We start from the raw sequence: 24,423 nt of genomic DNA, 5'->3' as shown, positions 1-24,423 counted from the left end.
AATTAAGTCTTGATTCTTGAGAAACAATTATTTATTATATTGATTGTTCAGGACGACGGATATGCGAGTTTGAGGACGGGATAGTTGGATGGCTGTTGTAACCACAAACCGTGAGTGGACATTTATTTTAAATTAATTGTGCATGCAGTATATTATTATTTTCCGATTGAGGTTTAATTTATTATTTGAGTTATTGAGTTTTATGATTTTATGAGCTTGATTTCTTGAGATTTATTATGCTCTATGAGTTACAGGATTATTAGTGGATTTCCTTCCCGAGGGCTTTCAATAGATTTTCAAGCTATTTATTTATGAGTTATTGAGTTGGGAAATGATTTTCAGAAAATGATTGATTAAGAAAATATTGTGAGAATTATTGATTTCTAATATCGATTTATATGGTGAGATACGAGTATGAATGATTTAGAAAATATTTGAGCATGAACGAATTATCGAGATTTCTTGAGTTTTGAGCTCCGCACTTATCAGCTTTGAAGTTATATTGAGATTTCTTTCCAAAAGCATTTATTGATTTACCAAGGATTTATGCTTTCGAGGATTTATTGAGATATTGAGTTTTGAGTTATTGAGATATTTTAAGTTATGCTTTCGGTGAATTATTGATGACTTATTGGATTAATAACGGGTTTCCTTCCGAAAGCAATTATTTTAAAGAGATTGATTCCAGTTTATTGAGGAGGTAAATAAGTCAGCGCATGCATGCATTACCTGGTCGGCAGTCCCCTCCAGGTAAGTCTGGTCGGCAGTCCCCTCTAGACAATATTCTGGTCGGTAGTCCCCTCCAGAATATTTCGGGCGGCAGTCCCCTCCGATGCGTCATCTGGTCGGCAGTCCCCTCTAGATTACATGAGGTAGTTAGTCGGCAATCCCCTCTAACTACCTATGGTTAGTCGGCAGTCCCCTCTAACCATCACCTCCTCGTCCGGTCGGCAGTTCCCTCCGATGCGTCACTGGTCGGCAGTCCCCTCCAGATGGCATGAGATGACTAATCAGCAGTCCCCTTTAGTTATCCCTATTTGAGATATGATTTGAGATTTGAGTAATTTAACGAGATGTCTGAATTATCATTATGTATTTGAGGGATTGAGATTTTAAAGAGATTTCGAGATGATCAACATTACATAATTGAGATTTCAATAAAGATGATGATTAAGAGTGTTTCTAAGATTTTTACTGCATGCGAGGTTTTGGAGAATAACTTGGGAAAGCATTAAGTTTCACATGTTCATTCGAAATTATTTATTTTTCATCCACTCACTCTAACGATTTTCAAATGTTTTTCCCCTAGGCCCTTCTGTTTCAAATGCCCAGTTTGCCGGCCAGTTTAGCTTGAGGTCGAGCGTACATGGGGTTGAGGCATAGCTGTCTTCGCTTCTGCATTATAAAAGTATTGGTCCTTTATCTTGTATTCTATCTTCTTGTACGCTTGTGCATTAGATTGCTCTGATAATCCATGAGATTTATATTCTTGCGTATCAGAATAACATGTGAAATGAGAGATGTTGTGATTTAGGGAGCAGGGTGGCTCCAGAAGATTAAGGGTGGATTATTTTAGAAGTGTAAATGTCTTTCTACAAGTTTTGGGTAATCCACTTTTAAAGGAAGTTCAGCCAAATTTTTGGTAGAATTTCTTCTAAGGTGGGCCCCGCATGGCCACTTTGGATTTCAAGGTGAAATCCGGGGAGGGTCCTATCAACAACTCGACAGGAGAATTCCTTCCCACCTACTCTACCGAACCGAGATAGCGACGTCGGAACGTCAAAGGCAAACGGAGGAAGCCGCCACCCTGCTTCACGAAACTAGAGTTTCGGAATACAGCTCCTCGAAAAGTGGAGCGCTACTGTTGTTTTTCCCATTAGCCTTCTCTACTTTTGATTGATATGAAACGCAAAAACTATTTTCCTTTACCTTAAACAAAGTTTGAGGAAAAAAAAAAAAAAGGGTCGTGACCACTTACCCAATTTCAGCTTCAAAATTGCCTACTTACTCCACTAAGAGTTTTTTAACCTCATTTACCCAATTCAGTATTAAATGACAATTTTAACATTCAATTAATTATAAAATTACAGCTTCACTCTCTCTCTCTCTCTCTCTCTCTCTCTCTCTCTCTCTCTCTCTCTCTCTCTCTCTCTCTCTCTCTCTCCACCTCCGGCCAGAGGTGGGAGGTGTGCGAGCAAGTTCCCGCCCACGTCACGTGCAAGGCCGACGATGCAACGCTCTGCGTCACCTGCGACTGAGAAATCCACTCTGCTAACCCCCCTCAGTTGCCGACACGAGAGTTCTGGTGGCTCCGTTCTACGACTCGCTGAACTCGGACGACTCAACCGCAATCAAATCTGAGGCTGCGGTCAACTTCCTCGATGACCGCTACTTGTCCGACGCAGACGGAGACGGAGAGATGACTGAGGTCAGCAGAGAGGAAGCTAAGGCTGCTTCGTGGCTGCTCCCAGATCCTACGGATCTGAACTTGGGGCAATACATGTTCTCGGACATGGATCCTTATTTGGATCTGGATTACGAGGCAGTGGATCCGAAAGCTCCAGATCCGGAGGAGCAGAACAGTAGTGGTACTAACGGAGTGGTCCCTGTGCAAAGCAAGACTGTCCAGCCTCAAAGCTTTGAAATGGAGTTGCCAACTTCCAAGCCTTTCATCTACGGCTACCATGGCCACTATTTAAGCCAGAGTATAAGACACCTTCCTCGATCTTTGTGAATTGGTTACTGCTTATTATCGATCTGATCTAACAGTGTCTCTCTTTGTCAGGTATCATCATCCTCTATGGATGTTAGCGTCGTGCCAGATGGCAACATGCTGACGGAGTTGTTAGATCCCTACCCCAAGTCGATCGGTGATCAGTTAACGCATCCGGCGGTTCAGATTTCATCGGCGGAACGAGAAGCTAGGGTGTTGAGGTATAGAGAGAAGAGAAAGAACCAAAAGTTCGAAAAGACGATTCGTTAATAAGATTATTGGGAGGTAATAATATGATTATTGGGGGCAATAATATGATTATAAATTGATCAATTGTGCTTGTAGTGTATTCATTTTGGTTTTGGGAGTTTATACAATTCACTGGACGACAATAATATGATTATTGGAGGCAATAATATGATTATTGAGAGGCAATAATATGAGTATTGGGGGGCAATAATATGATTACTGGAGGGCAATAATATGGTTACTGGGTATTATTAGGGGGCAATAAATTCATACGCCGGAATCCTGTCACCAATCCTGTAGCCGGATTCCGGTGAACGGTCGTCTGATTCCGGTCACCTGTTGCAGGAGTCCGCGGCCGGCCACTGGTCACTGGAGCACAGCAAGGTGGAGGATAACTTTTCTCTCTAAGTGAGAAAGAAGGAGAGGGCAAAAAAGTCTCAAAAATAAATAAAAATAATAAAAAAGAATTAATTGGGTAGTAGGGAAATAGTCCCTTAGAGTGTTTTGGGTAAATGAGATTAAAAAACTATTAGTGAAGCAAGTGGACAATTTTATTATTAAAATTAGGAAAATGATCATTTCCCAAAAAAAACACCCTCAGCATCGAGCGCGGGGGACTATCTAATGATTTATGAATAGCCAAAGGATTAGCCCCTCGGTATGAAATGAAGCAAACAACTGATGATCTGAAGCTCAAATATAATATGATTGATCAGCTGTCATGACAAAAACATCCAAAAACCAAAATACATAAAATAATATAAGTGTTTAAAACGATAAAATGACGTGCATGTGTGAACAAAATGATACAATATAGTCCAAGCCGCAGCAGAAGGAATAACTCAAGCTGTAGAAATTGACACAGTAAACAGCATCTTCAGTTCATTCGTCTGCTTATAAGTTATAACTCCACACACGAGATCACACCATTCCGGAAAACATCAACAAAGAAATTCTTGTCAATCTAGATTCCTTAATCCCAATGGCCCTTTTTGCAACGATTCAAAGCTATGAACATCCAGCTCTTCACAGAAACCCCATTATTTGTCCCAAAAGTCCCTCTAAAAACCCAGTTGGTAGCCTCAGATCAATTATAATTCCCATGAAAAACAAGTCCTTGTTACATGCACAAGTAGCTGACTCGTCTCTAGTCCAACCATTGCTCGCTGAAGATGAAGCCCTATTCGAGTTTGACGAATACATGGCCACCAAGGCCAAGAAGGTGGACAAAGCATTGAATGAGGCTGTGCCTTTGCAATATCCCAAGAAAATTCACAGGGCAATGAGATATTCCCTATTAGCAGGCGGAAAGCGTGTGCGTCCAGTTTTATGCATCGCTTCGTGTGAACTAGTTGGAGGGGATGAATCTTTAGCAATCCCAACAGCTTGTGCCATTGAAATGGTTCATACCATGTCACTTATTCACGATGACCTTCCTTGCATGGACAACGACGATCTTAGACGCGGAAAACCCACGAACCACAAGGCTTTCGGTGAAGAGACTGCAGTTCTAGCTGGTGATGCTCTTCTGTCACTTGCCTTTGAGCACATAGCAGCCAAGACCACAAATGTTTCACCTGAACGTGTGATTCAGACCATTGTGGAGCTCGGTTCAGCTGTTGGCTCGTTAGGCCTTGTTGCAGGTCAAATGGTGGACATTCACAGTGAGGGCAAGGAAGTAACACTGAGAGAGTTGGAGTACATTCATGTTCATAAAACTGCAAGACTCCTCGAGGCTTCTGTGGTTTGTGGAGCAATAATGGGAGGAGGGAATGAAATTGAAGTTGAAAAGATGAGGAAGTATGCAAGGTGTATAGGGCTTTTGTTTCAAGTTGTGGATGATATTTTGGACGTCACAAAGTCATCCGAAGAATTGGGAAAGACAGCCGGAAAAGACTTGGTGAGTGATAAGGCGACATATCCCAAGCTCATTGGCATCGAAGGGGCCAAGAACTTTGCTGCCGAATTAGTGGCTCAAGCAATAGAAGAGCTTGCTTATTTTGATGGTGCTAAGGCTGCTCCACTATATTATTTAGCTAATTATATTGCAAAAAGGCAGACATAGACAAGAACAATAGATCAAGAGTTCTTCGTTCTACCATCACTCATTTAGTTTCTTTAATGTTTGAACAGTATATAAATTTTAAAGAATCCTTTTACTTTACATCATATGACATCCGTTGTCTCATATCTAATGTATGGTTATAAGGCAAAACTCTAAAGATGTTGCCCAGAGTCTTATAAAACTGCTCAATTCAGTGCCTTACCATTTCGATATTTGCTTAGATCATTTCATCATATTAGCATATATCTCAGCTCAGTTGTTAAAGTTGGCATATGCCAGGTAACAATAAAAATCACCAAATAGCAATTCTTACACACGGACAATTTTATATACCTACCAACTCAATTTACGCCCGTCTTGTACACAGAAAACATAAAATCAAGGTATATAGGTCAATTTAGATGAAACACTAAAAGACATACACCTCAGAGAAAGAGAACAGTAGCGGGACAACTTTACTTTAACCCAAGACTTTGGAACGCCAACCGACAATGACATCTTCTTTCAAGGCACTAGTTTTAGTAAATGAATCCAGTGAGAAGATACGCTGCATGTCAAAGAAGCATTATCAGGATCACAGGACATAACCTACATAAACTGTTTCTGCATCGTATATCAACATAAACTGTTTCTGCATTGTAACTACTAATTTGAATTTTTATCTACAAAATTTTTATTTTCAACCAACAATACCATAATCTGTGCATCTGGTTTCCAGACCAAATTTTTAAAAAGGGCATTTCCAAGCTAGATGCATGTTAGTATGTTACTAATTGCTTAATAGGTAGATCATAATTGGTAAGGATAAATTAAGGGTTCTTTTCCACTACAGTTCCATATAAGATGTCACCACAAATTTTTTATTGATAAGGGATAAATCCAGATCAAACTAGACTTTTGAGCAAGTCCAACTTCAGAACTTCCCATGTGCAGGCTGCATTTGGAGAGAACTATTTAGAATGCTTAGTACTTCCCGAAGAATATTGTAATGCCAAATATTTAGAGTATAGATAAACATCTTGTTCGTTACCACAAAACTTGTTAGGCACGCACGAATATGACATATGTAAACATATTGCTTGTACAAACCTTTAAGTAAGACTTCACATATGGAAGGGAATCTGGAACCGACCAACTTTTATAATGCCCCAAAGCAATCTCCATATGATACAACTTGGGCGCAAGTGACAGGTCTACGGAAGAAACTTTCTCCCCATTGACAAAAGGGCCCTGAAAAGAATTCAAAAACCAAATAGCCAATTACATAAAAGTGTCAAAGAACCCACTATTTTCGATTTTTCTAAACATGTTGGTACAAGAAGGGACCAAATTTCACAAAACAAACATAAAAGGACCTTTAAAGGATATCCAAACTCTGTTTTCTTTTCATATTTCATTTTTTGGTAACAAATCATCTGATATCTTTACAGAAGGCCCTTCAAAAAAGTATGCTTCTGATTCTATCTACAAGATCTAGGAGTTGTTCATCTCCAGTAATTTCAGAAAATACACATGGCATTAAAAGACCTTTAGAGTACATCCAGACTCTGATGTTCTTTTTCTTTTTTGTTTTCTGGTAACAGATCACCTAACATCTTTACTGAAAAATATGCTTCTAATTATATCTACAAAATGCTGGGAATTGTTCATATCCAATACATCACTGATGTGGTGTACTAATACACCCAAATGGTGCAACATGTTTGATGTTTTTGAAACATAAATCCTAAATCCTAATGTCATCGGTAGTTTAATTTCTATAATTAACGCCATTTGAGTGGAATATCACACTGCCAACGTGGTGTCTCAGATGTACAGAATAATTTCTTATTAATATTTACTATGCAATTTGAGAGGAAGTGTCGATATAGATTCTTTCAACCTGTCAGCCTATTGCAGTACTTCTATAGTCATGTACTTGGGTGTTGACTTTTCAACAACCATGCTGCATACAAGCCCATCCACACTTTTTAGTATAAGAAATATAAATCCACTTACACTATTCCTCTAATGTGCGATGTTGTTTTCTCATTTCGAGATTTTATCAATAACAGCTTCTGATAAAATAATGTGATTGAGAATTCTAGATTTCCAGAAAACATGTAGCTAATAAAATCCAACACATATGCAGAGCTTGGTTTAGAAATAAAATGCAACAAAATTTGAAATGACACATGAACTTGTTCTAACAATTTCCAAATTAATCTTTTATGAATACCCAAATTGATCTCGAAGTTTTTATAAACTCAAGCAACAGTAAATCACAGGATCTGAATGATAAATTCTGCAAAAAGAATGTATGCATATAAATTGGAAATAAAGTACAAAGAGGGCTTACATTATCTTTGAGGTAATCATTGAAAGTGCTAAGTTCACTGATTAATGCTTGCTCTGTTCCATCTTTGGGGTCTTTGCTCTTAAGGAAACCAATAAATGTAGAGAAGATCTTTGACCCACTGTGAAGAAGAATCAAAGTTACATCTCACAGTGCTTCATATACGATTCTAAACAATTAAAAGTTAGAGTTTAGTGCAACCTCCCTGAACTATAGAGTTGTGAATATTATCTCCAGAGACTTTTTTTGTCTTTTTAGGATATGAACTATATGAACCTACAGTCACAGTAACTCTAAACAATTCCATCCAAATTCCCTCAACAGTTAACATGCCTAGGGCATAACCACTTTTTCATAGGCAAATTGGTCATACCTTTGCTCATTTAATAGTTGAAGCAATTTTGCATTAAAACTGACACATGAAGAAACATTTTGGCCAAGAACTTAATACCATAATCAATTTATGACCAATTTGCCATTAGAACATGGGTCACATGCTTGGCATTTGACCGGAATTTGGATGGATACGTAAATATAGATAGGCAAGGTAGCTATTTTCATATGGTTCACATCATAGAATTGACCACCAAAAAAAGTCTTGGGTAATTGGAAAAACCCCAATAGTTCAGGGAGATATATTGCACTGCAATATAAAACTATAACAGGACAACAAAGTCAAAACCAAACACAAAAAACACTGGCTAAGAGAAACAAAAACAATAGCGATCTTCTTTCGTAACACAAGATACTTTTTTAACAGCAGCATATATCAGCTTAAAAAAATAACAAAAAATTTGGGGACTGCAACATGTTTAAGTAACATAATAATGATATACCATGGACTACAATACCTATTTACCACAGGTGAAATACAATCCGGAAAGTAGTACCACGGATACTAAGATATATTCTGTACTTCAGTTTTCCATTGCTATTACCAACATTGTTGATTTTCTTTCTTTTGACATTTCATTGCCCTAATGTTATTACTACACTACATCTACATAAATAACTTTTGTCATACTGACAAGTTCATAGGCAAGGGGACTTTAACCTTTAATATATATGTTCCTTAAAGAATGCAAGAATTCACTTCTTCCTTTTCATTGCCATAGAGAAAGTGAGAAATTTGTCACTTAAGCGCTATAAACTGAAGGATGATTTTTCTGCATTAGAGAAAAATAGTGCAGCCAAAAAGAAGCTCAAGTAAAAGCAAAACTCAGGTCACATTATCTTAAAATTCAGATTATTACTTCATTTTCCTCTAAGACTTTATTGTTGGACTGCATCTACATCATTTTGAAGGAGGCTTCTATATTAATAGGCCAGTTCTTTTCATAACTACAAGTTCATGGGGAAGTAGGAAGCAAGACTTCAATAACATGCATGTTTCTTCCATTGAAGAAAGAAAGCATGCTTCCGCCTTCTAATGCTTTAAAGAAAGTAGGATATTTGTTACTTATGTAACAAAACTCAAAGATCATTTTTTCCCAATTAAGCAAAACTGATGCATGCAGACTGCAGACAATATGAATCTGAAGAAAAGGCAAACAAGAAGCTCAAGGGAAAGCAAACTCAGACGACCACATTATCTCAAAAATTTAGCGAAACTGATGCAGACTGCAGATAACATGAATCTGAAGAAAAGGCAAACAAGAAGCTCAAGGGAAAGCAAACTCAGACCACATAATCTCAAAACTTTAGTTTAGTTTTGATGTCATGCGTGATAACTATCACTTAATACACAGTTAGTTTAGTCATTATCTAGAATCTAAAACACATAACGGTTAAAATTCTAATTTTTAAGCTTTTAGGAATAATAAGCCAGACAATTCGATGGTATCAAACAAAGCAAACACTTGATAGCATCTGTAGATGCAGAAATTTTCATTGTATCGTAGAAGAGATCCTGAGCTTGACAGAATTTGGTGAAATGATATGCAAGTGATAGAGATTGGGGTGTTGGGTAAGGAGAAGAATGAATAGAGAAGTAAACTCTATAACTATGATCTTTTTGTTTTCTTCCTTTAAGTTTCTCATCTGAGTTACCTCCTCTACATCAGCGAAAAGTCAAACAGTGCACCTCCATCAGTTAAGCATCCAAACTATATTCTCATCCTAAAAATGGCAAATTTTAAGGCATTTCATGGATATTAAAAGTGTCTAATGCAAACAGAAATCCGCTATGACTCCCATTTTTGGCCACTAGGCTGGACCTCAAGTAGTGATGAGTAAAACATATTAGTAATGCATATTAGAGCTGGAAATGAAACATACACTGAAGCCTTCTCAGGGGGGGTTGTCAAAGGCGGTTCTGGGTACTTGTCTTCCAGTATTTGTGTGATAATATCTGAATCTGCAATCCACTTGTCATCAAGTTTTACCACAGGAACTTTACCTTGTGGGTTAATTTTTAAGAACCTAAACAAGGAAACAGATAATAAACAAGCCTTGATAAAACACTAGAACAAGATATTTGAACTTAATCCTTTCATCTAGAAAGAAAGAAAGAAAGAAATGAAATAATCACCATTCTGGCTTGTGGGCCAAGTCCACCAACTTGAGCTCGTAAGGGAGATGCTTCTCCTCAAGAGTCAGCAACACCCTTTGGCAAAAGGGACCTGAAATTGGGTTGTACCAGTAAGAGCTCCAATGGACGAGATGGCATTATGTGCAAAACAAAGAAAGAAAGAAAGAAAGAAAGAAAGAAGGAAAGGGTTACAGTCGCCGAGCTTGTTGGGGACAGTGACGGACGGTTTGACGCAAACTGGGAGAGGGGTGGCAGCCATAGAGACCATTCCGCGACGAGAGAAGGAGTTGTTGTTTCTGAAGACGACGTGGCGGTGAGATGGTCGGACGAGGAGGTGGTGTTTGATGGTGGACGACAGAGCAGAGGCTGTTGGATGAATTCGTACGGTCGTCGTCGACATCTTGTTGCCTTGGAGAGTGAGCAAGGCAACGCAACGCAAATATTTATCAAAGAAAAAAGAACGACGGTGCTTTCCGTACACCTCACTCGCTGCTTTCCTGATACTGGTACCGATTAGGGCTGGGATTTGGAACCGTAAAACCGATGGAACCGCACCGAACCGCACCGAAATTCTCGGTTCGGTTCGGTTCTACAACATATGTATACAAATTTTTTTCGGTTCGGTTCCTAGAGTCATATGATCGGTTCGGTTCCGGTTCTTGTTTTTAAAACATCCTTGGAACCGAATTACACATGTCACTGTATAAGTAGACATTAGTGGTGAGCTTATTTATGTAAAATAGACCCTTTCTCATGTGATCGGGCCTTCCAAATGCAATCAGAGCCTTCCATCTCTTCTCATAATATCCTAACCGTTCGATCAAAACCCTATCTGACTTATCTCTTCGACTCTCCCGAGTTCCCTCAAACTCTCACTCTCTCTGTCTCTCGAAACACAAACGGCGCTCGGGCCTCTCCCTCATCATACATCGATCAATCCAGTCATCCGGTCCTCGTCCAGTCGTCCAGTCGTCCTCGTCGTCGTCCAGTCGTCCAGTCGTCCTCGTCGCTCCTTCTGCTCATCCAGATCCAGTCGTCCAGTCGTCCTCGTCCAGTCGTCCTCGTCGCTCCTTCTGCTCATCCAGATCCAGTCGTCCAGTCGTCCTCGTCCAGTCGTCCAGTCGTCCTCGTCGCTTCTTCTGCTCATCCAGATCCAGTCGTCGTCCAGTCGTCCTCGTCCAGTCGTCCAGTCGTCCTCGTCGCTCCTTCTGCTCATCCAGATCCAGTCGTCCAGTCGTCCTCGTCCAGTCGTCCTCGTCGCTCCTTCTGCTCATCCAGATCCAGTCGTCCTCGGCTCGATTGTAATAGAAGATCGAAACCCAGACGACCTCCGTCGAAACCCAGACGTCCTCCGGTCTCCGCCTAGGTATCTCACTATCTCTCTCTCCCTCTCCGAGCCCCGCTCCTCCTCTTCTTCTCTTCTGAGTTTCTGAATTCTAATACCAACTAATCTGTACAATTGGGTTCAATACTTGGATTTCCATTTAATCTTGTGGGAAATACTTCGATTTTGAATGGGTATAGTTGACTAGGTTGATTCGGCCGAGTTGGGAAGATAGTCTTCTATGGTTGAATTTTTTTTGCAGACTTCATGTGTTTGTGATTTTGTTTGATGGGTTTAATTACTCTTCTATGGTTTTGGTATTCATGTGATTGTATTTAGTGTTTCAGTTTTGATGCAATAAATTGTAGTTGTCATTGTAGTTCCCTTGATCAGTGGTTACAAGAATAACAGAGGAGCTATACTTCCATTTTGTTTTTCTTTGTTTACTGGAGTTCCACTTGGTTATATTGGCTGTAGTGTTGGTTTTGTATCTTTTGGGGGATTCTTTTGGTTTTCGGCCTATTGATGATGAGAATTTGAAAACTTTGAGATAGTACTGTTACTGTTTTAGAAGATGAGAAATTTGGTTTTGGAAATGGATGAGAAGTTGCTTCGTGAGGGTCTGTGTGGTTGAGTGGAATTGCAGTGGCGGTTTGGATTCGTAGATGATTGTGTTTGTTAATGTGTGAACTTGTATGTGTGATTTGTGTGGAAACTGGACATAAAACCACTATACCAGTCCATTCCCTTGAGCTTGTACAAATGATCAAAATAGGTTCTTTAGTGCCAGTGAACTAGTGAAGTGTGCTCGACTTTTTTTAAGTTTGCAAGTTCAAATGTTCAAAGTTTGCTTTTGTTACTTTTGGAACTGAGTTTATTAGAAATTAATCTGTTGGGTATACATATATTAGAAATTAATTTCTAATCTGTTGGGTATAGGATGTTTTACGGTATACATATGTTTGATCGATTTTAACTGATTTGATCTTGATGTTAATTTTAAATGTTGTTGACTGGTCAGATTGCAGGAGGGACTGGTCAGATTGTCAGAGGAATCTTCATGTGTAGCAATGCATATACTAATCAGGTCTGTTTTAAACTTTTAATTTGGCCTTGCTTTTTAGTCAATTTGGTGTCCTGTGTTTACAATTTAGCTAATTTGGTCATGTTTATCCGGATTGGCAGGAAATCTTGACCTACTTTCGTGGATCTGAGTCGCAGAATTTGTAGGTACAGATTGCTTCTTGCTTACTGCCTTGGAGTTGGAGATCTAATTCCATGTCCGAAGCATCTGCTAGCTCCTCTGACCCATCCGCTTCCAATTTTGAACCAGCCGCTTCCAATGAAATTGTGGTTGCAAACAACAACCCTGAAACATCTCAACTAGCAGCCAACAACACTGCTCCAACTTCCAGTAAACCAACAAAAGCTTCTACTGCTCGGAGCTCTGTTGCCAAGAGAAGAAGAGGAGAGAAGAAGAAAGGCAGGCAGAGGTCGGATGTCTGGGATCACTTCACGAAAGTGGATCATCCTTTGATTGAGACTGTTGATGGAGTAGAGAAAGTGGTTGGCCATACTAAGAGGGCTCAATGTAAGTACTGTACAACTCATTTAGCATGCAATTCATATGAAAATGGCACATCTACTCTTAGGAAACACATTGAGATAGTGTGTAAGAAATACCCTGGTAGAGTTAATATAGAATCTAGCCAACAAGTTTTGACTAGTGATGGAAAAAGAGGTCAGAGTAGTTTGGTTAGTGTGAATTGGTCACAAGATAATTGTGTGGAAGCTGCAACTCATATGATAGTTGTCGATGAGCTACCATTCAGTTTTATTGAAAAACCGGGGTTTAATTATTTTTGTAGTGTTGCTGTACCCTTGTTTAAAGTCCCAGGTAGGAAAGCCATAGTCAAAACCTTTCTAGGCATGTATGATGCCAAGAAGGAGGAGTTGAGGAGGGAATTGAAGTCACATTGTGTTTGTTTGACAACAGACACTTGGACTTCTTGTCAGAATATAAACTACATGGTGATTACTGCCCATTTTATTGATCGGGGATGGCAGATGCACAAAAGAGTGCTTGCTTTTTGTGTGGTTCCAAACCACCAAGGTGTAACCATAGGAAAAATCTTAGAGAAGTGTTTGATTGATTGGTCAATAGAGAAGGTTTTAACAATTTCTGTTGACAATGCCTCTGCCAACAAGCATGCCATTGATTATGTTAGGAAGAAAATGTGCAATTGGGACATAAAACCAATCTTTGAAGGTAAGTTTATGCATGTGAGATGTTTGGCTCACATTGTAAACCTAATTGTGAAGAGTGGACTGAATATGATGGAGAGGTCAGTGTCTAGTATAAGGAATGCTGTGAGATATGTTAGAAGTTCGGGTGCTAGGTTAGATGAATTTAAAAGCTGTGTAGAGCAGGAGAAAGTTGAATGCAATAAGATTTGCATCTTAGATGTTCCAACAAGGTGGAATTCCACCTTTCTTATGTTGGACACAGCTTTGGAGTTGAAAAAAGCATTTGATAGATTGAAGGATGAGGAGGATTCAAGGTACAAAAGCTACTTTGATGAAGAGGAGGAAGTTGAAGATGATGATGAAACTGAAAATCAGAGTAAAAAGAAGAAAGTGGCTGTAAAAAGGGTAGGGCCACCAAGTGATGCAGATTGGGACAATGCAGCTGTTTTTGTGAAGTTTTTGAAAGTGTTCTATGATGTGACCCTTAATGTTAGTGCTTCACTTACCCCCACTTCACACAAGGCATTCCATGATATTGTTACTATTGAAGCAGAGCTTGAAGATCTCAGTTCTATTGGGGTAGGGCCTGATTCAAGTGAAGCAGACAAAGTCTTGTACGACATGGCAGTCAAGATGAAGGCCAAGTATTCCAAGTATTTTGGGAACTTAGATGACATGAACCAACTCTTCCTAGTTGCTTTGGTCTTAGATCCTAGGTATAAATTGAGAAATATTAGTTGGTTGTGTGAAACAATGTTGAATTTGTGTGATTGGGAGATCAAGAAGAAATGTGATGAAGTAAAGCAGCTTATGGTAGACTTGTGTGACTTGTATGGGCAGTCTAATGGTTCACATGGTGGACCATCCAAGGCTAAGGGTAAAGATCCTATTACTAGTGACACATCTATTAGTAAGACTAGAAGTAGAGCAAGGATTCTTAGTGGGAAGAGGGCTGTTATGCAAGAAGACTGGAATAGGCAGCTTGAACAGAATAATGATGTTGTGGTGGGACATGAAGTTGATAGATATTTGCTGGACCCTATAGAAAAACCTGCTGAAAATGATGATTGGAAGATTTTGGATTGGTGGAAGCTTAATGGAGGTAAATATCCCAACTTGCAATCATTGGCTAGAGACATATTAGCCATACAAGTGTCAACAGTTGCAAGTGAGTCAAGTTTCAGCACTGGGAAAAGGGTAATAGATCCATATAGAAGCTCTTTAAACCCAAAAACAGTTGAAAAACTGATATGTCTTCAAAATTGGTTGAAGGCTGATGCCATTATGGGGTTGGAGTACATTCCAACTATAGAGGAAATAGAGTCATATGAACAGATTGAAGCAGGTATGTGTTTTTGATGTTTTTAGTTTACTATTTTTGAATATGGTACAAGAAATTAGTTATAAAATCTATGTGATTTACTGTTTTGAGTTTTGACATTGTGCAGACTATGAAAAAAAGGATAGAGAGAATGATAAGAAGGGCAAGAACACTATCGCTGCTGCATCTGCATCTGCATCTGCACCTAGTGGCAGAGTAACCAAGAGTTCTGAGGCTTCAGCTTCAGCCCCTACAACCAAGAAGAAAAGACAGAAAAAATGATGCAGCAAATTGATTTAGTTTTCAGTATTTAAGTTTGCTGCAAATTGATTTAGTTTTCAGTATTTAAGTTTGCTGCAAATTGATGCAGCTGCATTGTTTAATTTGGACTAAGTTTATTCACTTTATTGTTTAGTTTTATTTGCTGCATGTGAGACTTTGAGTTTGCAGTTTATGCATGTGAAACTTTTGATTGTTTGTGTTTGATAGTTTGAGAGTTTTGAACTTTTGATTGTTTAGTTTAATGCTTTCATCACTTTCATGCTTTGACAGTTTGGGAGTTTGCAGGAAATTGTTAATTTGCTATGTTGATGTTGATTGTTAAATATGTATATTGTAGATACCGTATTGAGTTTGAATGAGTGAATAAATTGTGATATATTGAATCATTTGAATGTATGTATGGAAATCAGGAAAAGTGAAAACTAGAAAGTAGAAACAGCTGAAAAGCAGTGTTTCTATATGGAAAAACCGAGGAACCGAACTTGGAACCGATCCGAGTTTGGAACCGAAAAACCGATAATGGAACCGATCTGGAATGGAACCGGGAAACCGAGGAACCGAACTTGGAACCGATCCGAGTTTGGAACCGAAAAACCGAGAATGAGACCGATCTGGAATGGAACCGAAAAACCGAGGAACCGACCCGAGAAAGGTCGGTTCGGTTCTGCATCGGTTCTTCATACAAAAAACATCAAACCCGAACCGAAAATCAGTTATCGGTTTCGGTTCCGGGTTCAGTCCTTGACATTGAAAAACCGACCCGAGTCCAGCCCTAGTACCGATAATGTGTGAGTCACACTGCTCACCCCATCGCCTAATTTTTTTTTTTTTTTTTTTTTTTTTTGAAGTAGTAGGGTTTAGTACTCTCAGTCAAGCTGGAAGGCTCATCCGCACGCTCAAGTTATTATTAATAATATTTTGCAGCATCGGGGGAGACGTAACACCTGTACCCCGAGCGTGCATAGTTGCGTTACAAAAATCCTCATAGTGAACATCCTGTCAGAATTCAAGAGCCTCAACTAAAGAAAGATCCACAACGTGATCAAGACTAGCTAATCTATTCGCTACACTATTTGCTTCACGATAAACATGTCGAATCCTAACATAATCAAAAGCTTGCATATATTCTCTACAATCATCAAGAATTCGACTTACGTCTGAGTTATCCTCCGCTTGGCTATCGATGGCAGCAACAAGGATGGAACAATCACTCTCTATTTCCACCTCCTTCCAACCCTGATGGATTGCAACCCTGCTCTGCAGGCCTCAACTTCACTATGAAAAGCTGAACTCAAATAAGGGATCATTCTGGACCATGCTCCTTTGAAGCTACCAATATCATCGCGGATCACAACCCCAATGTCTCCTCTCCCATCACCTCATCGCCTACTTACGAGTACATGGGATGGAAATTAGTCGGTGATTTTATCATTTTTGAATAAAAATTTGGTCATAAAATACAAAAATTATAATGTGCCTTATTTGTGCAGACTTGCCTCCCCATAGTGAGACGCATTTTGGGTGGGAGTCTAAGAACAAGACCATGAGGGCAGGGCCCAAAGAGGACAATATCTTGCTATGCGGATTAATAAGCTATGACCAAGGTTTTAAATATCGATATTTTCATATCTATCAGTATTTTGAAAAATGGAGATATCGAAAATATCGGAAATATCGGGGATAGAGGAGAAAATATATTGTTTTTGAAAAAAGTCAATTTATTAGAAATTTAGAATTACATATAAATACATATGAATGTCAACTTCATCTACATCCAAAAAGAGACTCTAGGCGGTTGAAAAGTCACTCGCTGGTCTACGAAAATGCAATAATCAAACCAACACATATGACCCATATAGTGCGAATTGTAGTGATGAACATGATAGTTATAGATCTCTTTAGAGCTACCGACTATTTCCTTATAAGGGGATAATAAGGATGAACCCAACTGGATGACTGATCATATATTTCTCCATATTGGTTATATCCATAAGCATAATAACCAAATTGATTGTTGCTTTTATGAGATTCATTTAAGATCCCACTGCGCTCTGTGCCTAAACTGATAGAGTCAAAACTTAAGGCAATTGAAGAAACATCAAATGAGGTACTTTGATCATTAGTTGCACCTTTAGTTCTCCTCCCATATCGGGTCTTCTCTTGAGCACCATGACCAGCTGTTCTCAATCCGTACTCTGCACTCTCTTCTCATTATGTCATCCATATATGGTTCATTGACTTCCTTCTGCAATGTTATTTGGCCTCATTTGAATAATTGAACCTTTATATTCTTTTTATTATTCAACTACAAAGTTACAGACATAGTCACAGACTACACAGTACCAAATCTCTTCTCACATAGATTTGCATTTAGAGAATTACTTCTCACCCAAAATCACCTTGAGGGTATTTCTCCTGACCTAGATTCGCCTTGAGGGGATTTTTTCCTCACTTAGATTCGCCTTGAGGGGATTTTCTACTCACCTAGATTCACCTTGAGGGGACTTCTCCTCACTCAGATTTGCCTTGAGGAGATCTCTCTTCACACAGATTTTCATTTAGAGAATTACTGAGTTTTTTTAATTTATTTTTATATCAAATTTTACAAATATTTCTTCACTTTAGCGGGGATATATCGCAAATATCTAATATATCGGGGATATTTGATGATGTCGGAGAAATTTCACAAAAACGGTTGAAGATAAGATATTTACCCCCCAAGATATATCGGTTTGTCGAAAAAAGGATATATCGGAAATATCGCAGATATTTAAAGCCTTTTATTTATTCTTGTTTGTTTTGCAAAGTTAACCCTCTATTTGGAAGGTTTTGCTGATTCTGGGTATCTCTCTGACCCACATAAAGGTCATTCCCAAACTGGTTATGACCATAGGTAAGACTGCGATATCTTGGAAGTCTATAGAACAGACCCTAGTCGCTATATCTTCGAACCATGTAGAGATTATTGTTCTTCATGAAGCGGTTCGTGAATGTATATAGATTGGATACATAGTTACGCATGTTCAAAGCAATTATGGTTTGAAGTTTACCAGAAATGAGCCTACGAGCATATATGAGGATAATACTGCTTACATTGAACAAATGAAACAAGGCTACATCAAAAGCGACAACCCCAAGCATCATCTGCAACAACAAACTCTCCTCAAGATCAAAGTGAACTAGGTTCGATCTGAAGACAGTGTGGCTAACTTGTTCAATAAGTCATTGCGTAATTCCACTTTCGAGAAATATGTTAGTAGCAACGTTTGAGAAAGTTATCCGAACTCTCATGACCGTAGTCATAATTAGGGGGAGATGCTGACATCAAGAGAGATGTCTACATGTATGGTCTCGAAATGTGAATGGTATGTTGTACTCTTTTTGTCCTTCGACTGAGGTTTTTTTGTCCCACTGGGTTTTGGTTACTCGGCAAGGTTTTTGACAATGGAACGAGAGGAGCACCGCATTTGGGCGACACAAGGGGGAGTGTTCAAGTATATCTGGATTATGTGTTTGGCCCAAACTCTAGTAACTTGTCCAAGTTGTAATAGGGTTAGTCTTACAGATATCTTCGGAGATATCATAATCATTGTACGATTTAGTTTCCTTGTAAGACTTATATTCTCTGCTTGTAATCCTCTATATAAAGAGACCCCTATTATCAATGAAAGCACAACTCAATTATCTCTTAATTTTGTTTTCCTAAAACACTATTTTTATTTTTTTATTAATTGTTTTGTTATAAATCTTTAGTACTTTTTTTTTTTTTATCAGATTGGGGTGTCAATCCATTAAGGGAAAAAAAAATGCAAACAGTATCTGATGTTTGTCTCATTAGTCACTCTGGTATCTCAAATTTAAAAAATATATATATATCACATTGGTACATGATATTCTTACCCCAACCCAACATAAGTACGTAGAACCATTAACTCCATTACAGCGTCAAGCAAGCGGCATATATTCAAGGGCAATTTCATCCTTTCTTGTTTAATTCATTTTTTCTTCTGCATATTTTTTCTCTGTATTATTGGACTCTTCTTTTTCCATTGGGTCTCTCATTTTCTTCTTCGATTTACAAATTGTCTCACTCAGTAATAATTACATCATCTGATTCTGATAAGCTAAAAGCAAGCGCTCAATTTAACCTTGCAAAATGTAGTTTGCAGTATAGAATAAGTAGGAATCGTTCAAGCCGGGGATTGAGGGTGCACCTGTAATTGCATAAATAAATAAAAAATTAATATAAGTATAAAGTATTATTTACAAAAATAAAACAAAGAATGAAGATATATATATATATATATATATACATGAAATTAAATGGGGGATTTTAGGTTTTGAAAATAAAAATAAACAAAATTAAAACGTAAAATACATATACAAGGGATGGAACACAAGGAACAAAGATCAAAACCACATCCATATGCAGGAAATCCAATTACAATTCCTATAGTTGATTTTTTATGTCATGAGAAAGAAATTGACCATGTGAAACGTTAAAAAAGCAAACGATTTTTTTTTAATAATATTTTTCAATATATAGGACTCAAAATAAAAGACAAAAATATAAATCCCTTCCCTCACACTTAAATATTGCATTGTCCTCAATGTAATTAATTATAAGCATGCAATGAAACAAATAAGGATAGATAGAAGACATTTACGAAAATAAATTCTAAAACAAAAGAGAAAAATTGAAAAATAAAAAGAAATAGGGAAAGAGAAAGTAAATCTGTGTTTGTAGACTCCTTTGTGGCTATTTCTGAATTGGTATGCCTCCCAAACAGCGTTTGTATTTAACGTTTTTCAGTCAGACGGTATCTTCATTAAATAAAGTTAGTGACTATAATTAACAAAGAAATTCAAAATACATAAACAAGTAACTATGAATTACGGAATACAAGTATAATTAACAAGTATATTGTACATAATTTCTCACACAAAACACAAGTTAAGTACACAAGTGAGTATAAAATGTGAAAAGTATTTTTACAAGTGTATATTGTATAACATGAAACAAATAGTTAACAAAAGCTTAAATTCAATTATAAGCTTCCAACCAAGATTTAAAAGTATGGCCCAAGGGCTCTATCCTTAACACTAGTCTCCCTTCTCAATTTTTTGGTAACTCTGTTCACACCATGCCAGGTGAAGAGAGGACCGATTTTGGCAGGGCACGAGGTCCACTTGATTGCACTTCTTGGATCCAAACTAGACTTTAGACACCCAGTGCTACTAAGGTGCGCCAAAAGAGATAGAATGGTTGGATGACTAACGTTAAAGACAAAGTCCTTCACCTATTCCGTTATGGTTAAAGACTCATAATCAAACTCAAACTCTCATCAACCATTATTATCCACAACAATTTACTCGTATAATGTATGTAACTATATGAACAATTATTTACGCAAGAAAATAATATATATATATATATATATATTTTAATTTTTATTTATAGACAAGAGTTCTGTAAGACCTCGGAAATTTGTTATTAATTCCTAAATATTTCCTGGGATTAATAAAGTGTTCGTTTGTACGATTTTGTGGTTCGAGGGTGGAGTGGAATTATTTTCGGACGAATAATTATACGGAGTGCACGTTTTAGGGGGTTATGAAGTTTGAATTTTTATACGTTAGGATTCTGTGAAAACTTCCTTCACGGAAATCGTAGAGCGCGTCGATACGAGTTCGTGGACATGCGGAACGCGGAAATCGGAGTTCGTATGAAGAAGTTATCACATTCGGAAAAAGTTTCCACCAAAAATTCTACCAAAGAGGCCATGCGGGGCCCACTTTAGAAGAAATTCTACCAAAAATTTGACAGAACTTCCCCTAAAAATGGACAAGCCAAAACCTGTAGAATAACATTTACACTTCTAAAATAATCCATCCTTAATCTTTTGGAGCCACCCTGCTCCCCGTATCACAACATCTCTCATTTCACAAACAATTCTGAACTTAAGAATATTAATCTCAAGAGTTATCAGAGCAATCTATTTCTTAGGCGTACAAGAAGGTAGAATACAAAATAAACGACCAATACTTTTATAATGCGGAAGCTATGACAGTTATGCCTCAATCCCATGTACGCTCGACCTCAAGCTAAACTGGCTTGCAAACTGGGCATTTAAAACCGAAGGGCCCAGGGGAAAACATTTAAAAACCGTTAGAGTGAGTGGACGAAAAATAAGTAATTTCGAATATATAAGTAAAACTTAATGTCTTCCCAAGTTATTCTCTAAAACCTCACATGCAGTAACAATCTTGAAAATACTTTTAAACATCATCTTTACTGCAATCTCTTAAAATCTCATCCTCAATCCTTTTTTTAAAACATCATTTCTAAGAGGTTCGTTTGATGACTAGAACGGACTGCTGTCTAGTCATCTCATGCCATCTGGGAGGGACTGCTACCCAGATGACGCATCGGAAGGGACTGCCAACCGGAACAGGAGGCGGTGGGTAAAAGGGACTGCCAACTACTACCTCATGTCACCTAGGAGGGATTGCCAACCCGGTGACGCATCGAAAAGGACTGCCAACCGGACTGTAGTCTGGAAGGGACTGCCAACCAGACTATTACCTAGAATGGACTACCAACTAGGTAATGCATGCATGCGCTGACTGATAGCCTCCTCAATAAACTGGAAACTGGAAACAACCTCTTTCAATTACTTGCTTTCGGAAAGAAACTCGCTGTTACTTCAATAAAAGATTAAAAATTCACCGAAAGCATAACTCAGGATTATCTCGCTAAATCAAACCTCAATATCTCAATAAATCCTCGAAAGCATAAAATCAAATACTCTGTAAATCAATAAATGCTTTCGGAAAGAAAACTCAATCTAACTTCAAGGCTGATAAGTGCGGAGCTCAAAGCTCAATAAATCTCGATAATTCAATAATGTTCAAATATTTGCTAAATCCTTCGCACTCGTATATCATCATAAAAACTGATATTCGAAATCAATAATTCTCAAATATTTTCTGAATCAGTCACTTCTCGAAAATCATTTCCCAACTCAATAACTCACAAATAATTAGCTTTAAAATCTATTGAAAGCCCTCGGGAAGGAAATCCACTAAAAATCCCATAACTCATAGAGCGTAATAAATCTCAAGAAATCAAGCTCATAAAATCATAATACTCAATAATTCAAATAATAAATTAAACCTCAATCGGAAAATAATAATATACTGCATGCACATTTAATTTAAAATAAATGTCCACTCACAGTACTGTTTAGGCGACCATGCATACAAGTTCCTTCGTCGAGCAATAGCTCGGTACGTCGCCCTGTACAAAATTATTTTCCGTGAATAACTATTCAACAATTAAATACGATTCTCAAAATCAAATCCTCATAAATCATCTCGCCACTTCTTCTCTGATTCAACCCAAATTTTACATCTAATACCAATTCGTTATCATAAAGGTTCCAAGTCAGAACTAAGAGATATCCGACGGTCGGATTCTCGTAAATCGATAATCGAAATCCTAAATTCCCAGAAATTCATAATCAATTGAAAACTTCTCCAATTCCAACCAAATTCACATATTCAACCTCTACAAAAATTATAGGATTTAACTAGCTAAAAAAAAAAAAGAATATAAATCACTGTTCATACACCGCACTATTCACCGTCGCACTATTCATGCGGTGACACTGTTCATGCGGCGGCCAACTCCTCCTCCGGCCACCAAATTTCATCCACAGCATCATCTCAACATTTCCAATAACTTTCTCAACTGTGATAAAGTCAGAAAATACCTTGAAATAGCCGAACAATTAAGCACTCCGAAGTACAGTGAAATTTTCCAATTATGCTTTCTTCCTCCATGCTTCGATCTGGATTATGAAACTTGGCGAGCATGAAGAGTGGCTCAAGGCGCTTCTAATGGACCTGGGTTTATGACCGGAGGTGGCCGGAAATCGGCGTTGACTAATTTGCTACAGTAAAAATGTTGGCTTCGATCTCCACATTTCCGGCCAAATCGTCGTAAACAACTCCCACATGCGTGATAAGGAGGAGGAGACGAGTCTATCGATGCTCGCAGCTCGCCATTTGGTGGCCTAGAGGTGGTGAAAGAGGAGGTTGCAGAAGAGAGAAAGAGAGAGTTGCAGAAGAGAGACTGAGAGAGCACGGGGGAAGGAGAGAGAAAAGAAAGAAAAGTTACCCGGCTACAGTAACTTTTCAAATTTATACCGATCTACCATAAACAGTAACTTTCATATTTCGCTTATAACTTTCGCATACGAACTCCGATTTTTACGTACCACATATGCACGCACTCGGTTTAATGTTATCTACAACTTTCATGAAGAACATTTTCTCAAATTTTGATCCGAACAAAAAGTCAACTTTTAAGGCCCCCCTAAAATGTCAAAACGGAGCCAAAAATTAAATGTAATTGTCGTTTAACCATCGAAAGACTCGTAAACTGGTAACTTTAGGTTCGAGACGTTACAATCTCCCCTCTTTATAAAAATTTCGTCCTCGAAATTTCATACTGTTGAAGAGTACACACCAATCCGTAGTAAACATTCATGAAGATGAATAGCACATCAATCCTACAGCAGTGGCGATGATAAGGCACAGAAAAGATGTTGAAGTCTGCTCAAATCATGTAGAAATTACCTTCAAACTGATTCAAGACTTGACCAATTAGAACAGGGAGATCAACCCTTATAAGAAACAATCCTCTACCTGAAATCTTGTCAATTATTGTGATCTGAATAATTCCCACAGCGTTTTTACTAAATTCAGTGTCTTAGGAGATAGATTTGCTTCCACTCATTACTGACAGTCCTTAACAACTGAGGGAGATCATCGTCAAAGCATTATGTTTGAAGCAACCTGTAAATGGTTCAACTATATGAGCAGAAACACCTACTAAAATTCCCAGAATAAAGACTCAAGGCTAAATCAAGGTCGATTACTTGAACGAACTACACCTTGAAACTGCATAACGAAAAATCAAATCTTCTTTGGGTTAAGTTTTCCCTTTGCAATCTTAAGTCAACGACTGGAGCAGTTGATAATTTAGACAATCTCAATTACACAAGAAACTAAAAACATATAGTAGTACATACTCACAAGTACACAACTTCAACGTCAAGAAATTTATGTCAAATACTAGTTCAGATAACTCATGGTATCATTATCACAAACTATTCAATTTGAATAGTAACATTCATACTCTTTTCATATAACTCGTACAGTGAAGATCCACTTGTTCACCAACAACATGATGATAACCACCCGATAGTCACTGTTAACTAACAAGTCCAAAACAAATAGTTTCCTTAGCAACCACCAAAACCACACTTTCTTTTTGTCTATTTGTGCTTG

The 24,423-nt window shown here is 38.1% G+C and overlaps 4 protein-coding genes and 1 pseudogene across 5 annotated transcripts; 3 read left to right on the top strand and 2 right to left on the bottom strand.

Annotated features, from left to right (window-relative positions):
- Positions 1-1,584: 1,584 nt before the first annotated feature.
- LOC112194579 lies at positions 1,585-2,983 on the top strand (annotated as a pseudogene).
- A 937-nt stretch (positions 2,984-3,920) lies between these two features.
- LOC112195019 (geranylgeranyl pyrophosphate synthase 7, chloroplastic) lies at positions 3,921-5,027 on the top strand. The gene has a single exon (XM_024335310.2). It carries the CDS (start codon positions 3,945-3,947, stop codon positions 5,025-5,027), a length of 1,083 nt encoding a protein of 360 aa, XP_024191078.1. The 5' UTR covers positions 3,921-3,944.
- A 256-nt stretch (positions 5,028-5,283) lies between these two features.
- Positions 5,284-10,448, bottom strand: LOC112195020 (glutathione S-transferase DHAR3, chloroplastic). Its single transcript, XM_024335312.2, has 6 exons — positions 10,085-10,448; positions 9,893-9,983; positions 9,640-9,783; positions 7,366-7,483; positions 6,117-6,257; positions 5,284-5,574 (listed from the first exon to the last, which is right to left on the bottom strand). Exons 1-6 carry the CDS (start codon positions 10,290-10,292, stop codon positions 5,488-5,490), a joined length of 789 nt encoding a protein of 262 aa, XP_024191080.1. The 5' UTR covers positions 10,293-10,448; the 3' UTR covers positions 5,284-5,487.
- Positions 10,449-10,664: 216 nt separating this feature from the next.
- On the top strand, positions 10,665-12,446 carry LOC112194578. Its single transcript, XM_024334800.1, has 4 exons — positions 10,665-11,193; positions 11,585-11,703; positions 12,238-12,303; positions 12,402-12,446. Exons 1-4 carry the CDS (start codon positions 10,665-10,667, stop codon positions 12,444-12,446), a joined length of 759 nt encoding a protein of 252 aa, XP_024190568.1.
- A 6,473-nt stretch (positions 12,447-18,919) lies between these two features.
- Positions 18,920-23,242, bottom strand: LOC112195025. 2 transcript variants are annotated; one of them, XR_002934311.2, is made up of 3 exons: positions 22,842-23,242; positions 22,305-22,366; positions 18,920-19,280 (listed from the first exon to the last, which is right to left on the bottom strand). XR_002934311.2 is itself a non-coding variant. In XM_024335316.2 (3 exons), the coding sequence occupies exons 1-3, from the start codon at positions 22,942-22,944 to the stop codon at positions 20,136-20,138; spliced, it is 396 nt and encodes a 131-aa protein (XP_024191084.1). In that variant the 5' UTR covers positions 22,945-23,242; the 3' UTR covers positions 19,678-20,135. The 2 variants fall into 2 exon arrangements, 1 of the variants encoding a protein (XP_024191084.1); XM_024335316.2 differs by lacking the exon at positions 18,920-19,280 and adding an exon at positions 19,678-20,366.
- Between the last annotated feature and the right edge of the window lie 1,181 nt (positions 23,243-24,423).

This window comes from Rosa chinensis, chromosome 3 (assembly GCF_002994745.2).
Source record: "Rosa chinensis cultivar Old Blush chromosome 3, RchiOBHm-V2, whole genome shotgun sequence".
NCBI lineage: Eukaryota > Viridiplantae > Streptophyta > Magnoliopsida > Rosales > Rosaceae > Rosa > Rosa chinensis.
The sequence above is the reverse complement of the archived record's forward strand: the minus strand, read 5'-3'. Positions and strand labels throughout refer to the sequence as shown.

Coding starts and splice junctions, on each gene's coding strand:
- LOC112195019 (XM_024335310.2), top strand. CDS start 3,945: ATGGCCCTTTTTGCAACGATTCAAAGCTATGAACATCCAGCTCTTCAC.
- LOC112195020 (XM_024335312.2), bottom strand. CDS start 10,292: ATGTCGACGACGACCGTACGAATTCATCCAACAGCCTCTGCTCTGTCG. Junction 9,784..9,892: donor TTGGCCCACAAGCCAGAATG/GTGATTATTTCA, acceptor TTCCTTGTTTAG/GTTCTTAAAAATTAACCCAC. Junction 6,258..7,365: donor ATGATTACCTCAAAGATAAT/GTAAGCCCTCTT, acceptor AATTCTTTTCAG/GGCCCTTTTGTCAATGGGGA.
- LOC112194578 (XM_024334800.1), top strand. CDS start 10,665: ATGCAATCAGAGCCTTCCATCTCTTCTCATAATATCCTAACCGTTCGA. Junction 11,194..11,584: donor CAGTCGTCCTCGGCTCGATT/GTAATAGAAGAT, acceptor AATAAATTGTAG/TTGTCATTGTAGTTCCCTTG. Junction 12,304..12,401: donor GCAATGCATATACTAATCAG/GTCTGTTTTAAA, acceptor CCGGATTGGCAG/GAAATCTTGACCTACTTTCG.
- LOC112195025 (XM_024335316.2), bottom strand. CDS start 22,944: ATGCTCGCCAAGTTTCATAATCCAGATCGAAGCATGGAGGAAGAAAGC. Junction 22,367..22,841: donor AATTGTTCGGCTATTTCAAG/GTATTTTCTGAC, acceptor AATTTTGTACAG/GGCGACGTACCGAGCTATTG. Junction 20,367..22,304: donor ATGGTCGCCTAAACAGTACT/GTGAGTGGACAT, acceptor ATAACGGAATAG/GTGAAGGACTTTGTCTTTAA.